Below are 17,033 nucleotides of genomic sequence, written 5' to 3'. Positions count from 1 at the left end.
TCGCTCACGACGAGTGTGCGTGCACTTAATGCGCGTACGCCGGTTTTCACACGCAAAATTGTGGGTCATATGTTTTGGGAATCTTAGCGTTCCTGATTATGTGAGGAATACAGAAAATAATGCAGTCTCATCGTGCTTTGGATAGTTAAAAGGCTTACATTGAAAGAATTTATTTTTTTGAGAAAATGATGGCAAGAATTCTTGATGAAAGAAGCCCGCACGCCACTGGCAATTTCTGCCAGTTTGTAGTTTGTACCTACAGTTAATTATATCATGTAATTTATAAAGTTTCCGTAATTTTATTGATGCAATTCCGTAATTTTTACCTTTCTGAGATTAAATTAATCATTTAAACATTACAAAAAGAACAAGCAGTTACATGTGTCGGTCCCTCCTAATGGTCAATTTGCCGCCCATAAAGAAAGTATTTGACAGCTGTCAACCGTCAGATCATTACCATTCGTGAACTGACTTAAAATAAATGACAAACGACACTCACTTTTCCTACTTATTTAACTTATTCGGCCTACACTCGCGCAAGACAGGAAAAATTCAAAAAAACTTATTCTAAGAAGTATCGAATTCGTTTGACCTAGATAAGTTTCTTTTAAATGTGTTTAATATCATCAATGACTAAGTAATAAGGAAAGTTCATCCAGTAAACTGAAAAACAAATTCGTTGAACGGATAACACTCGCTTCCAATTCATTAGTATGTCTTAAAGAAACACATTGGTCAGTGTAAAAACTCCAACTTTAAGACCATAAACAGAACGAAAATAGACCACATAGAGCTTAAAAAGCTCTACACATTCTAAATACACGGGAATGTGTGTCTAATTAAACTTTAGCTTAGTTAATTGGTATTTTATTGGCTACAACTAAAATCTACATAGCACCTGGGTCTTTAACCGTAGCATTTAAATCACATTGGACTTGCTTCTGGGATAATAAACGGATAAATCTAACCGTGTCTGCTTCTAGGGGCTATAAACAAAATTCGATTGTTATACTAGGCGCTATCAAACTGGTATTTTATCGTGTTATGTCCTCAATATAGATTGCCTCTTCTCATATACAATCGTTATAACATGAGAAGAACAGCTTACACACACACACCTAGATAATGGTTTTGTATTTTCTTTATTCTCTACCTAACCTACAAAAGAAAGTGTTAACAGAAATCTCTTCATACAGCACCTTTTATCTCATCTATTTGTCTTTACTTTCAGTGAGTGCTTAGCCCCTTTTACACCATAAATGTACGTGCCATAAAGTTATAAATAACAAAACATCTCAATTAAGGTTTACCTAAGACAAATGCCTGTTTTCACCATCAATCCCTAATTTTTAAGTGACCCCTTTGAAAACAAAATTCCTGTTAAATGTTACCATAGGGGTCACTTAAAAGTTAGGGATTGATGGTGAAAACGGGCATAAAACTCCTGTTGAGGAGTGTTCTAAAATCATTTTCAGCAGTTTAAGGTCAATTTATAAATGACGCTTGAAATTAGTTTGAGTTTATCCCTTTCAAGCAAACGGATTCCCAGGCGTTTCACACCACGTTTCGACCCACGAACCACTCGTGGTGCGAAACGGTCTGGCTGTTCTGAGCCATCGTTCCTATAAACACCATTTCATTGAAGCCGGTGTGGCAATCAACAATTACTGCCCGCCAACCATCCATCACGGGGCACGCGATAACTTTGTCTCATTTGTAGGCTATGGCACAGGTACCGTGGGCTGAATGGGGTTTACATGGTACGACGATTATGGCTTCAGAAGGCGGCATTTTTAGGCGGGACTTCAAGACAAAAATTTTTAAGGGTTTCCACTCGCTTTACAAAGTAAGTAAGCTAATTTTGGAATCTGTCCTTTAAGCCAATTTTGGAAGCTGTCCTATAAGCTAATTTTGGTAGCTGTCAGGCGACTTATTATCATAAATCAAAAACTCTTATTTTTATAGCATAGTCGTGTTATCGGTAACATCAATGTCGCGGGTGTCAATAGGGGAATGTTTTTCTACGCGTGTCAATGTGTGATCACTCGTGTAATAATCACAATGTCTTCGACCATAACAATAATCTGGCCTAACACGCCTTTTAAAAAGAGGACATATTTATTTACATTATCATATTTATCAATCCGTGATCGCACTGTGTAAATCCCACATGACCATTGTAAACTTCTTGGTCTTTTTGTCACTTGAACCCTACCCAAAGTTCATAAGGTCCTAAATTCTTTGACATTTTTAAGTCGAACTCAAAGTTGACACTAAACAGACAGTTGTGAAGTTTGACACTTGTTCGCGTCTGCACTTGTGAATAGCGTTGTGTCAGAGCCAATTACGAAATGTTTCGTCTAATTATGTAGATTTGGTATACTATGGAGTATTAGGCTGCCGTTCCAAAGATGAGTAAGAGCTACCTAGTTTTAGTCTTGTGGTATGGGGACGGTAAACAAACTTTTTTTACTTTTTTCATTGGTTGGGTTTTTATTTCCTGGCTTTAGTGCCCGAGCAACTGCACTCAGGAGGATTTGATGAGCGCTGCTGACAACGCCACTCTTGTGGCTGGATTTTGGGCTGACACTGTGTAGGTTTGTTGTCGACACGAATAGAAGAAGAAGATTTCCTGGCTACACAGAAGTTGCAGCGGTGGAACGAGAGATGGGACTACTCCCGTTTATTCACTTTTTTTGTAGTTAAATACTATGACTGGTCGTTTGGTCGTTAAAAAATCCTTGGGGTGGACTTTGTCCAGCAGTGGACGTCATAAGAGACCATAAAGCGTTGTGAGCTTTTTTTGCTATCAGGTGAACATCTTTGTTTGTATTGATATAGGTGATCTATAGCATAGATTACCTGAAACAAATATGTTCACCTGATAGCAAAAAAGCCTCTTTAAAAGATCCACATCACGAAGAGAAATAATGAAATACCTTTCAGGATATAGATCCTAATATAGCTACGAAACTAACAGAGTTTCGTAGCTCGTAGCTCTATTTAGCATCTTTTGGTGGAACACCGGCTTACTGTGCGGTATGCATTGTGTAACCGTGAATTGTAAAATTAGTCTAATTACTTTCTTTTATTTATGAGCGGCTAATAAGAGTAACAGTAGTTATGATAAATGGAAATTTAATTGTTATGTAAGCCGATGGTCTACTTAATTAACGCACTACTAAATTTACTAATTTGGACAATCAAAGTAGGTACTGTCTGAATTTGGATCACGCGATGTATAGAAGAGATCTATTCTTAACAATGAAATTGCCTAAATTGCGCCATTACCTACTACCAAAATATTTTTTTGTGTTTGTCAGTTCACTTCTTCCTCAGTCCCTCACTGATTAGGATCGCGACCACAGGTAGTGTTCCTCCACAGACTGTGGTCATAAGCTGTGTGGACCGCGCGATGCAAGCTTTGCCCGCCGTCTTTCTCACCGCGTCTGACCATCTCGTCGGTGCCCTGCCCCGAGTTTAGTTTGTTATATAGTATGCAATAAAGAGTCTCTACCTATTTATCATTCATCACATAAACTCTTTTGAATTGAATGTTGAGAAAACGCAACTGCACTTAAATACACTCAATTAAACTTACGCCCTACAAAAGCCGTATGTGAATTGAAATCCCTCAACAATGAAGAGTTCAACAGCTTTTCTGTCAAAAAAAAAACAATGAACGCATCCTCGTCTCACTCGTTGAAATTGCACACTCAGCTTGCGTAATTGGTCCAAACATTTTAACATTGGCCAATGCCGCTCTTTACTTCGCAGCCTATTTGGTGCACCATACAATTCAAGGTACAGGCAGCAATAGAAGCTAAATGAAGTTTTTTCTTCATTCATTCATTCTTTGTCACTTATAATAACACTAGTTTACAAAAAAAAAGATTTTCTTTTACCCAAAGATAATTTATATTGGATGTGTTTTCTACCAGCCCCCTTATTACAAAAATATATGTCTCATATTTTTATCACGTCTAGTTTTTGAGAAATCCACATTAATCTAAGTAAGCTGGCTTGTTAGCCGTGTCGGAGTTTCTTCTTTATTTTAATTGCGTTTAAGTATTATTTTAACATTTTCACTTGTTTTAAAATATCACCAAGGCAGTGTAAATTAAGCCCAGATAAATTTTTCTATGTTTGTGGTAAAATTATATTGTCAAAAAAAAAACAGAAACCAGTCACTAAGACCGTAAAACGGGCCTATTTCTATTACTTTTTAATCTCGGTAACAAACCTGATAAAAAATGGGTTCCTGGTGTAGTGTGCGAAAATTTGAGAAGTACATTATTGCACTAGGCTGCAGGAAAAAGAATTCGGCACCCCAATGTTATGGAGAGAACCAACAAATCACACTAATGACTGTTACTTCTGTCTCACTGAAACTACAGGTTTTAACAACAAAAACCCAGAACATACAATATCCTGATGTTGCATCAGTCACAAAACCTGTGCTTCAATCTGAAGGAGTTCTTTATCCGTCATTACCCGTAATTCCAGTAAGGGAAAGATGCTTGGTATTCATTTAAAGCAGTACTGAAAAGTTTCCTGGGAAACTATAAATTAATCTGAGAATTATGCAGAAATTGTTTCCAAATTATTGAGGAATTACCAAAGAATGGGTGTGAATAAGTCGATAAAAATTCATTTTTTACATTCTCACCTCAATTTTTTTCCTGAGAACCTGGGAAGCGTGAGTGTTAGGCATGGCGAAAGTTTTCACCGGGATTTGAAGGTTTTTGAGGAAAGATACCAAGGAATTTGGGTTAAAAATATGTTAGCGGATTGCTGTTGGTCTATAATAAGGGAAACTGATACTAATTAGTATAAAAGTAGGAGTAACACTACTCATTTTTGGTTGTTTTTAGAGATAAATGTATAAAAATGATAAAAATTAATATAATCAATATTCACAAAATTTGACGTCCTAAATTTTTTCTAAGTTCAGTTTTTAAGTAAGGGTTAATAACTCTAACGATACATATCAGTTTCATCTCTGGGTAAAAAACCTTGTAAACTAGTGTAATTATTAGCTTTACAATAAAGTCCTCCGCCGCGTGCTAACTGCGCCGCTAACTATCTGTGTGTTCTCAGTAAAATCTAAGTTTTTATCCAGTACTTAGGCCCTTACCAGGGCGCTTATACACGTCTCAAATAGTTTATAATAAAGTTTTTGGCTGTAACTAAATAAATAAATAAACTGCCAGAGTAAAGTTAGTAAGAGGAAATGTTAAATCTTGTTTTGTTCCTGATTGTACCTTGAGCGTATATGCGAATATACGTAAGATAGGTAGGATCTTAATGCACTGGCTTAAGGTGCAAAATAATGTTGATTTCTTGATATTTCTCAAAATTATGTTTTAACCTAAAATGTTGGTTAATTCCAGTAATCCATGCAGCGTCTAAATAGCAAGAACAATTGATTTATCTACATTCACATTTACTCTGCTTTTAGTAAAGGTCATGTGGACTTTGACGTATATTTGCATTATTATTAAACTTGTTTGTTTTTGTCTAGTTTAGTAAAACAAAACATAAATGTCAGATTACTATTCGTATAATGTCATAAGAGGATTACGAAGAGTAATTTTATTACAAGTAATTTTATGTTATTCAATTGTTGTTGTTTGTGTTTTGTTGTTACCTCCATAGAAAATTTTATCAAAATCTGCCCAGCAGTCTTGTTATAAATGGTGTACCTAACTAACCCGACTTTGTTTTATTTTTAGAGATTATTTAGTACTAAGTAGCTTCTGCCCGCAATTTCACGCTCATTTTGGACTCTCAAAGAAAGCATTTTTCAGGCAATTATAATTATTTGATATCCAAAGCAATTTCCAAAATAAAATAGTAAACCAACCTTTTACATATTTTTGACATTTATGACTTTATGTTATAGCTGTTTTCGAAAAATCTTAATAATATTTTAAAGATACACGTGTTTTCACTGCGTTTAAGGAAATACCAATAGCTGTATTTTTTCACGCACACGTGAGTATTCTAAGAATAGATAGGTATTAGGTAAGCCGGTTTTGACTGCATCAAAAATTTATGAATTTTCCTCGTGTTTGCAGTAACTTTAGATATCTATGCAAATAATACTACTTCACAGATAATTTTATTGAAAAATTCACGAATACTTAAAGTGAAGTGTTGTAAAGCGAATAAATACATTTCAATGATAAAGAGAGATCAGAAAACCAAAACACTCGTATAGTTGTCCAACAGTGAACCATGCCAGCTATGATATTGTTAGGAGGGCGCTACAATGAATACTGGATTATTAGCCTTGCCACTTGACGTTTCAGAAACGTTTGACTATACACTTGTTGATATAGCTTGTTCTTTTTTAATTTGACATTTCGAAAACATACATTTTTGCGCAGATACTCGTATAATCTCTCTCAGTATTTCTATGGTTTTTCCTTTCGCCTTACGTTAAAATGGAGTTATGATAGTTACGAAGTTAGAGGAGCTTTGCCTAGACTTGTAATCATGTAAATACAGATAATGCAATGACAGCGTTTAGAAGGGTACGGTATGCATTCATGATCAACTTTTGTTGCCTTGATAGCTTGACTTAATAAGTTCTAGTTTTTTCTTTAGTTAATTACTTCATTTAAAAGAAATAATTGTAGGTATAACTTTAGAATTGAATCGTTATGTATAATGTTTTTTTATTAACTAAGTATAACCCGACTACGGAAAAAAATGAGGGCTTATTCGACGACTCCTATTGTTAAAGTCGGTGAAAATTTAACCAAATGTTTCTCGGGCCATACTTAATTAGTTTATGCGCTATGTAGCGACACACGTAAATAATTCAAACCAGACACAGGTTGACGTTATATTCTTCTCATTTTATTCTTTTCTCATTCTCTCTCCATCCACATTTCACCACAAAATAAAATAAAAATACGTTTATTTCGAACCAGGGTCCAAAGCGCTTTTTTGATAACTAAAGTACTGATCAGATAGGAACTGACCTGCTTCTACACATAATTTTTTGTATGTAGGTATGTAGTCGAATAAAATAGGCAAAACGAAAGACATCCATCATCATTCATTCCCATATACTTCAGAACGTCCATCTCGCGGCCTCAAATATATCGTTAGGCCAAATGTCAAGGAAGGTCTAGACTGTATTCGAAGCAATAAGTCTAAGGTCTCATTAGTAGAGTCCGGGCTAGACATAAAACTACTTCCTTCTTTCTACGCATACCACAGCACAAAAACTGTAAGTTTTCATAGCAAAATAGCTCCTATTACGCCTGAAAAAAGTCCTGTTTAGCTTGAAGTGTTCTCGTGTTACCAGTTGTCCTTTTGGCTCATTCTACAAAGGAGTGACAACTGTAGAGTCGCGTGCGAGACTAGTTACAAAAGTGTAGTGCGAGTCGTGACGCGTATCGAGACATTTACGACTATGTCGCCAATGTCCGCTCCCTTTACTAAGGGCAAGTGCAGGCGAGCGACAAAATCTCAATGTTATGCAGACAAAGACTAGCTATAAATACGAAGAAAGTAACTTTTAGAGACGTACGTCGTACACATTCAGAAACGTTTCACTGTCAAAACTGGCCAAATGTCTAATTCTTCTGAAACATCAAAAAGTCCCAAGCATAGATTCAAACTATTATCTAAATTAGTAATAATCTAATTAGTTATCATCTAAATTAGCAATTTTCTAAAAATACACAAAAACTTTTAATCAAGAATAAAAGATTTTTAATCTTGAAAACGGTGATATTCTTATTAGGTTAGGTTATAATTTGATATTATAGAGACCATGGCGAAGCCTATCGATGGTTATAGGATTTTATCCATTGTTTTGGGGACTGTATAGTGAATTTTAATTTAAAACAAACATAAATTACGAGCTGTATTTATTTACGTTACTACATTTTAATTCAGTTTATCTCCATTTCGTATCTAAAATAGGTAAGTAAAATCTTGTGACTGATAAACTTTATATCAGTCTCAAGCCTGTACTCGGCCTTACTCTCCGCCTCTCACGTATCAAACGCAAAGTGCATAGCAAAGGTCAGGAGGGATGCTCAAGGCTGCTCCACTTGCGGTGATATAACGCAATGCAATTACTTCGAATGCATGAATAAAACCATCTTGTTTTCGCTTAGCACGTATTTACAAGATGATGCTTTTAAAACTTATTCATATAACGCAAACAACAAAGTAACTAAAGAACTTATTTTTATTTCATTACGCTGATTTGAATGATAAAGCTTTCAATTTTTGACGACACTAGGTATTGAGAAAAGACTGCATCAGTGATTGCTTTATAATCTGTGGCAATATTTGTTTTATTGATTTATTTGTGCCTTTGCTTGTATTTGATATTCGAAATTTAAAAAGTTTGCATATTCAAAGTTCTAAAAAGTTATTTATTAGGTCAATCTGTTACAAACGGCCAGTATTTGAAGAAAAAGGAAACCGTCCAAGGCTGCCACAGTCGGCAGAACGAGATCTAATCTGTGATATTAATGAAATCAAGGACTCTGACAAAATATAGCGAGCGGGAGATTTATTAAGGGACGACATTTAGGACAAAAAAAGGAAAAATAAATTAAGATAAATTGCGTTAGGTACTTAAAATATAACTGCACAAATCAAAATGACTTGGTTCTCAATTAAATTAAATTACTATTTTTTTATGAATTTAACCATTAATTAATGGCATTTACATTAAAATTAAATATAATTACTATGTAAATTCCAATCTACTTGTCTTAGAATGTAGGCTACAGTAACTTGACCCTGCAAGGCCGTTGTAAGCTGTTACCAAGGTATGTAGAGTATTCAGCAAGAATGCAGTTTGAATTTTAATTGTATATTATTAAGGTCGAAAATAGATTTTTGATATTTGCATTGAAGTTATGCGGAATCAAAATCATTTCGCAGAATGTAAACATGTTTATTAACCACATTGGTGCCCCTAGTGCAGTGATTTTGTATTTTTAACAATATTACATTTTTTATCGGCCTTTACCAACCACTGATTTTGAACAAATTAATTTCTGCTACTTTAACCCGTTCGCTGCCATAAACTTCAAGGCTTGCGGTCTGTTGTCTGCAAGGATTAGACTGTGGAAACGATATTTTATTGATTAAATAAGTAATTTTAAATAAGTCTTATTCCTTCCAATAATAGAAGCTATGCTCTAGAAATCTAGATAAAGCAAATTAGTAGCTCATTACTTCTGATAAACAGAAATATTTAGTTATAAAAATTTGAGGCCTTAATATTATTAAATAGTTTAATCTTTTACACTAAAACCATTTTCATTGATATATGAGACTAACGGGCCCACGCGAAACTGCTAGGCACGCCTCCGTTAACCGAAAACTACCAATCACGACAAACTGAATCGTGTTCTATTGTAAAAGAGCAAGGTCTATTTTGCATAGCCAATTTCACCGACCTTCGCCTGTTTGCAATTTGCGTTTGGCCATATATGGTCCGATGCATTATAATGCAACTCAGTAGTATGATCGTTGGTTGCTCAACATATCGTGATTAAGCTCTGAAGTTATTGGGTAAGGATCGTTATGGTAGCACTCTATAAGACCAATAGCGTAGTGATTTGTTAAATTGTTTAAGTGTGAGAGGTTAAAAGTTCGACTCTCGAACTCTGTTAGCAAAGGCACTATTGAGTCTTCAAACTTTGGAGTTCAAAGTAAGCTTAGGGACTACTTTAACGATGCCACAGTTTAAAGTTTATTTGAAGATAAACAACAATTAATTAAATCCTCTGGTAAAAAAAGATTAAAACTTTTTCGTTCCTAATCAGTTCTTAATTATTTTTTTCAATCATCAGCTTAATCCCTTTCAAGGATATTTAGAAGTTCTAATTTAAGTGGATCGCGAAGTTCCTTTATCTCAGACCTTTCAATAATTTACTGCCACACGGTGGCCAGAACGGGGTAATAAACTGGCCACCAATAAAAGTATTTTTAGGCATATTGGGGAGACACGTCCCAAAAAAAGGACAGCGAACTGGTTAACAGGTACGAAAGTTTAGTTATCTCAAATCCCCAAATTAGAATTTCCAGAAAGAACTAAACCATCTGAACCACCAACTGACTCGATCTTTTTTTTAATGTAAAAATGCAAGTGCGGATTTTCTAAACCCTTAATTTAAGCCCCGCAATTCAGGACAATTAATTGATTGGTTAGTTAGAGCTAATGTTTATGTTTTTTAATATTTTTTTGAATTTTGCATAAATCTTGTGACTTGCCTACAAACAAGACCGGACATTATTACTCAATCTATTTTAAAACTCAACCGCTTTAATATTAACCCAAATTATAAAACCACTGTCATTAAACGCGAAACGCACTTTGCGTAATACTCATGAAGTTATGAGTCGTGATTTTGCCATAAGATATACATCAATGCGCAAAGTTACTATGGTGGTGACCGTAGGTGACCACCACAGCTCATCGTGACAAAGGCTGGCAATATTACTTTGCTTCGTATAGGTAGCAGGAAAGCGCTGGATGCAAAACGCTACCAACCGGGTAATGGGGAATCACTGGGGGAGGCCTATGTTCAGCAGTGCACTTACAAAGATAACAAAAAAGGTAGCCCTAAAGATGAGACAGTATTATTTTTTTTTTTTTCGTTCATACAAAAATACGCATTTAAATTGTTGTTTTTAAGTAAAAAAAAATAATGAACGATATTAAATACTTATCACATGACTAAGTCAACCTTTTTTTTTTCATTAAAAGACAAGCTGTACCTTCCTAGAGCGTTTATTACAATTTATTTTATCTTTAACTGGTCATTATAGTATTTAAGACCTCTCTCAAGATGTTTATCGAAAATATTTCCTAGTTGTCAATGGTGAGTCATATAAGAAGCGCTCTGAATACTTTTTTCTGTATTTTTATACTGTCTGTGATCGCTATCAGACAAAAGGGTGTAGATAGGATATCGTTTCGCACAGTTGTTAGGCAAAAATGCAAAGACATCCATCCACGTTAAAATATTAGCTTTGTCAATCTTTGTCATAACTCGACCACAATATTGACAATAATTATCACAATTAACTAAACCGCTAGATTCTGAACCTCAATTTGTACAGAAATACTAACTACCGGAAGAATACTCGTATAGGATTAAACGAATATAGGCTACCAGTAAAAAAAGGATCTGTACATTTATCAAAAGTAAGTTTGTCCAATTCCATCATATTTTATCCACATCAAAACCACTGTAACAATAACTGTGAATGTGATGTAATTTTCAATGGCCCAACAAACCCTTTTCAAGGCGATCTTGAAGTTCTAAGATTGTTCTAAGCACAACATTAGCCCTTGAGGGCTACAAATGTGTCTTTTAGAAGAACCGCCGTAGAATGATTAAGCATGACAGAGCCTTTGCGAATAAGTGCAAAACTATGTACAGTTAGCGCAAAAATATCTGCTTGCACGACGTTTTCAACCTGTTGCATTCGCTTCGCTCCACTAATTTGTCTTCGCCAAGCCTCCTAAAGTGCCGGAAAATAATATTAAATAACTCTGTAAAATGGCAGTAAAATATTAGAATATTAGAAGAGAATACTCAGATTGATTCAAACTCTAGAAATCTACATAACTAAAATTTTATCATGTTATGCTTAAGTTTGAATGCAGTTGTGAGCTTCTTAATAAAATCCATATTAAGTACCTATCTTTAATACATAATGCAGATATTTTCGCAACCGACTGTACACTAACGAGCACCATTCACATACGGCAACACCGATCAACAATGTGCTAGATTGTACCAGATCATACCTAGTTATAGTATACAAGTTAGGGAAAGCTTAGGGGCAATGCACATGGTCGTATAATTTAGTACCTATTGGGTGTATTGAATGCAGGCTTAGTGCTATAGCGTTATTCAGTTAAATCTTGCAACACGGAAGTATTTACAGAGCAAGAGGTTGCGTAGGTACTTTACCAACACTGTAAGAAACCTTTTTAGAGTCCTTATGGATAGGATTTTTGTAGATGAGAGCAAATAAAGGCAAATGCACTGCGCTCATGTGGCCCTGAAGAAGTTAAGATAACAGATAGTTTAAATAAAATAAGAATAAACTTACATTATTAATGAATTGGTTTAAGGAACTGAAAAACCGAGAGAATTTTAAAACCTCATTCAGCTCAGTAAGAAATACAAAATCCTTTCTAAAGCACTATCTCAATTTTTTCCAATTCTTCAGTAATTAACAAATTATTTTTATGCATATTTTCTCTTAATCTTTATTAAAATGATATCAAAGTGTGTACAATACTTTAGCGAAAGCATGTTACTCTCATTATGACATGAGCTGCAAAGATGGACAAAGAAGCTAATGATCTACCAATGTGAATGAAAGTAATACAAGGAAAAGTTGATAAGCAAGCAAACTAGCCGACAGAAATACACAAGTATATTTTAAAATCATAACTAAGCTTTTTCTAGATTGCCAAAAAATAAAACCTTACTCCACAGGACAGGTAATGCCTAGTGTGGAGGTCAGTATCTTTGTGTTGTATTAGTTAATCTGACAATATTATTATTATTTCTTCTTTCTTTCATTTACATTGGAAAATTTAGTCACAATCAGACAACCTATTTACGTATTCCATCATCACGGGCAATGATTGAAAGAAAAGCTCATAGCCCAAAACTTTCTGAAGAGCTTGTGTACAGTTTGCCATTTTCCTTAAAGCTACCGATAGATCAGTGATCAGAATGGTCACTCAGTTGCTTTGTGGTCAATTTTAATATCTTCATCATCATTTCATCAGCCATAGGACGTCCACTGCTGAACATAGGCCTCCCCCAATGATTTCCATGTTGACCGGTTGGTCTGCGTCCAGCGCTTTCTTTATACCTTTATGACGTCATCGGTCCACCTTGTGGGAGGACTTGCCATTTTTAATATGCAAAATAAAAAAAATGCAATAATTACATACTATTCACACATACTAAGTTATTAAGACCATTTAACACACATTCCTACGCCCGTATTCACAAACGATGCTTGCTTATATGAAGCAGCAAATCGAACGCACGGCGTTGAATAGAGCTCTGTGATTGGTTCGTGTGTCACACTGTGCGTCCACGCGCACTGTGAGACCTCATAGTAATGTTTGTGAATACGGGCGTTAGATAAGTATGTTTTGTTCTATTATCGTTCGTGACATCTGTTCCTATTTTTAGCGACAATCAACTCAAAATGATGCAAGCAAATATACAGGGTGTTAGGTAAATGGGTATATGAGCCGACACTAGCCCATGTTAACATGGTCATATAAATGGTATGGTGAAGTTAGAAATTTGATTTCATCATTTAAATTTTTTTAATTTTCATACAAAAAAAAATGTATAAAATCCGATTTGTATGAAAATTAAAATAATTAAAATGAAGATATCAATTTTCTGACTTCACCATACCATTTATATGACCATGTTAACATGGGTTAGTGTCGGCTCATATACCCATTTACCTAACACCCTGTAAAACCATAAATCAACAATAATGACGTATATCATCGACACCATTACAACTTTTTATGCTTTCCACTTCTGCAGAAACGAGCGTATCTACTCTCGATTTCGTTCACGAAAGCGAACACGTTTTGATTACTGTTATTTGGTTGCGATTTCTGAAACGTTCGCTACACGATTTTAATTGACTTTCGCTTTTCGAGTATTGTTAGATTTATTGTTATTATTTGCAGCGGTTATGCGTAGGATTTTTATGGAGATTCGTGAACTGTCTTACCTAACATAGGTATTTAAACACTTTTTATGTAAAATACACGTTATATAGAAAATGCCTTGATCAATACGTTCAAGCACCTAGCATTGTGCTGAGATTTTAAACCTCTGAATTCTGGAAAATACATTTCCTCGCTTATTTACCTAACGTAAAGAAAAAAGAATAAACATTATGTAGACTAGCTAGACGTTACAAAAAAAATCACAGTTTGGATCAATATCTATGTAGTTCGTTTCAGCCAAATGACGTCCACTGCTGGACAAATCCAGGCATATTATTTACTCGGCTACAGTTCCTTTAAAAATAAAATTACGGTTAGTCTTTAAGCTGTAATTCTTATTTAACAACATCATTATTACTCCTGCACTGATTAGAGTAAATAATACCTAATGACCTACCGCATACGTTTTATTAATATACTAAAATAGTAAAACATTAAAATTACTATAATCATTACCAAACTTCAGCTCGTAATAACATTAATAGTGACATTGACTTCAAAAATTAAGTACACGGTTAAAGATAAAAGTTCTTAATATTAAGGTGATTTCGCAAAGTACGAGTAAATAGTCATGCGTGTTTCAATTACAATGATTTAGTGCACGCACATTCTGATATTTTGGGTAACCCTGATTATGTGGTCGGTTTCAAAACTTTTTGCTAAGTTAACGGTCTGTTTAGAGTTGGAGTCGGCTGTTGATAAACCGCCAATTGTTTCGCTTGAAAAAAAAGACAGTAGTGGAGTTACAGCATAACAACATTACCTAAACAAACGAAAAGAAAACAAGTGACATTGCAAGAAAGACTAAGGACTGATAGTGCATCTACAAGTTTGAAACCTCTTATTGATCTACTTGTTATTTCATGAATTCCTAACTTTTTTCTCGCTCGCTGCGAGCCCTACTTTGTTTGGTATTTTAAAATACTGTAGTATCAGATGTTTCTAAATTCACATGAGTCTCTAAGTACCTATTGTCACATTGAATAAAAATTTGTCTGTTACAAACCCAGTTAGTAACAACAAAAAACCTTTACAATAGCAGTTAATAATCTCGATCACCACCAACACCCAATCCGCAGAATCCTCAAGCAGCTCACACATCAAGCGGTTTACTAGAGCGTGTCGTTGCGCCCGATGTCGCCCGCTTGCGACACCGTTGCCACACGAGTATTAATATCTAAACTTTGGTAATCTCGGCTTACAAAGAACATCCTTGGAGTAGGTGGGTGGTGATTTAAAGAGCAAATAAGTTGATGGTAACAGCATTGTAAATCCAAACACGAATGCTATAGTGGTTGAAGAGATTGAAGCTCTCGAATTAACTGTTTTGTGTGCAATGATTCAATACTTAGATAACAAATATGATGTCTTGGTTAGCTCAGTAATTGTGCAAATTTTATAACCCACACGATAAAAAAGAAAGGTCATAGGACTTTCACTGGCACAGGACTCTTCCAATGAATGCATTGTAAAAGCAATAAGTGAGCTAACAAGACTTAAAAAGGTATTTCCCACCGCTACACTCCTGTATATGCACCTATAGTTTGTACGCCAAATACTACCATTAAAAGATATCAAAAACTAACTGTGCCATTTCTATTGTCCTCAGGAACACATACAAGAAGTGCTGGATAAATGGACTCAAATTGACGACGAGATCTGGGCGAAGGTGATAGTGTTCGAGAAGAACAGACGCGTTGCCAAAGCGTATGCGCGTGCGCCCGTACTCACTATCAACGGCTCGGATGACGGATTTGACGGCATGAGGTAAGGATATACCATTAATGAACTTAAAGTCCTTGTAGACGAGCAAAATTTTTCAATGAAAAGCAACACAGAGGAACTTTGGTAAGGCTTTTTCAAAGTCCACCTGGCTAGCTACCACTTACCGTTGTGTGATGCTTAAGTACTTACCTATTTTCGGCAGTTGAACGTAAGATGGTCAGTTCCTCTGTAGTTAAAAATTCTGGGTGAAACTCGCTTCTACCTTCGCAGCTTCGGCCCAATTGATCATCATCAGGTGCGATGCGGGTTAAGAGCTTTTCTGTTGTGTGTAAAAGTAAAAACATCCAAAGCATGTTGAGCGTAGGTATGCGACGATGCAACGTATAGCGATTCGTGATAATATAATAGAGTAGAATACAATGACGAAATGGCATCGCTCAGCGCACTTTGATCCATTTTGTTTGTGTAAGTATTTGCGACATGTTGCATTGCATTGGTGTATTTTAAAGCTTAGAATATTCTTCGTAGACACAGAAAAGGCGTGCCCATTTTATCAATGTTTTCTGTTTCACCCAACTTTTAAAATCTCATTAACTCATTTCGAAAATCATTTACAAGATCATCAACAGCTGATTCATTTTATTAATTAAGTTTTATGGCCCAAATTAAATAAATTCTTGTTGAAAAACTGAAGATATTTGAGACTTGAAAAATATGCAAAGCAAAATGTTTAAACGACACACAAATGGAAGCAATACTCAACAACATTCTGAACGCATTAATATGGTAAAAATCTGTGGGTAGGAACGGACGTGTCACTCGATTTCTGGTGCAGCAACTACGCCTTTCCTAACTAAGATGCAAAATAACCTGAGTTTATGATTAAAACTATGAAACTCATAAGATTTAAGTACTTCGGTAAATTCTATATCATTATCTAGTTGAGTTACCTTAAATTGAACTTTACTGTAACTTTCGAAATCTTCATACTTAATAAATACCTTATCGGAAAATCTAATGAGTTCACAAACCTATAATTTAAGCAAAATTATCTTGGAAATGATTCAAACGAACCACTTGGTAAAATTGCCGACACCAATTGCTGATTATTTAGACATGTGCTAACTAGAAACGGTATGAACTTGAACTTTATTGGTAAAGTTATTGGTCATCAAAATAAAATTACTAAACGATTAACATGTCAAGCAACAAACTCAAGTTGACCTGTTGTTACATTGGTTAAGCAACTGCCATAATTAAATCGGGTATCGATGTATTTGCACACGGTTGGCCAACACGACTTAAGTCACTTTCACTACCGATAAGCCAAGCATCACCTTAATCTAGTGCTAATTTGTTTCTTTAAATAAACTGATGGAGTATTCAAGGCCGAGTGAGAATTAGGTTACATGCATCAGGAATCTATTGACTTAGATTTCTTGACGACTTTTCAGTAGTTTCTTTAAAATATGTGTAAGCCTTTAACAGAAAACTAGCTGAGTAAACTTTGTTTTGCATCCAGAGA

General features: G+C 35.1%; 1 protein-coding gene across 4 annotated transcripts in view; it reads left to right on the top strand.

The window, feature by feature from the left end:
- LOC135073795 (uncharacterized) overlaps positions 1 to 17,033 on the top strand; it is a 222,019-nt gene that overhangs the window by 132,324 nt on the left and 72,662 nt on the right. For all 4 annotated transcript variants that reach the window (XR_010257711.1, XM_063967977.1, XM_063968000.1 and 1 more), the window contains one exon: positions 15,393 to 15,550. Coding sequence is in view for 3 of the 4 variants with exons in the window: in XM_063967977.1 (XP_063824047.1) it covers positions 15,393 to 15,550 (158 nt within the window). In the remaining variant the exon portion in view is untranslated. The remainder of the gene's footprint in view (positions 1 to 15,392; positions 15,551 to 17,033) is intronic.

This window comes from Ostrinia nubilalis, chromosome 1 (genome assembly GCF_963855985.1).
Source record: "Ostrinia nubilalis chromosome 1, ilOstNubi1.1, whole genome shotgun sequence".
Lineage (NCBI taxonomy): Eukaryota > Metazoa > Arthropoda > Insecta > Lepidoptera > Crambidae > Ostrinia > Ostrinia nubilalis.
This window is presented reverse-complemented; position numbering and strand designations above follow the sequence as displayed.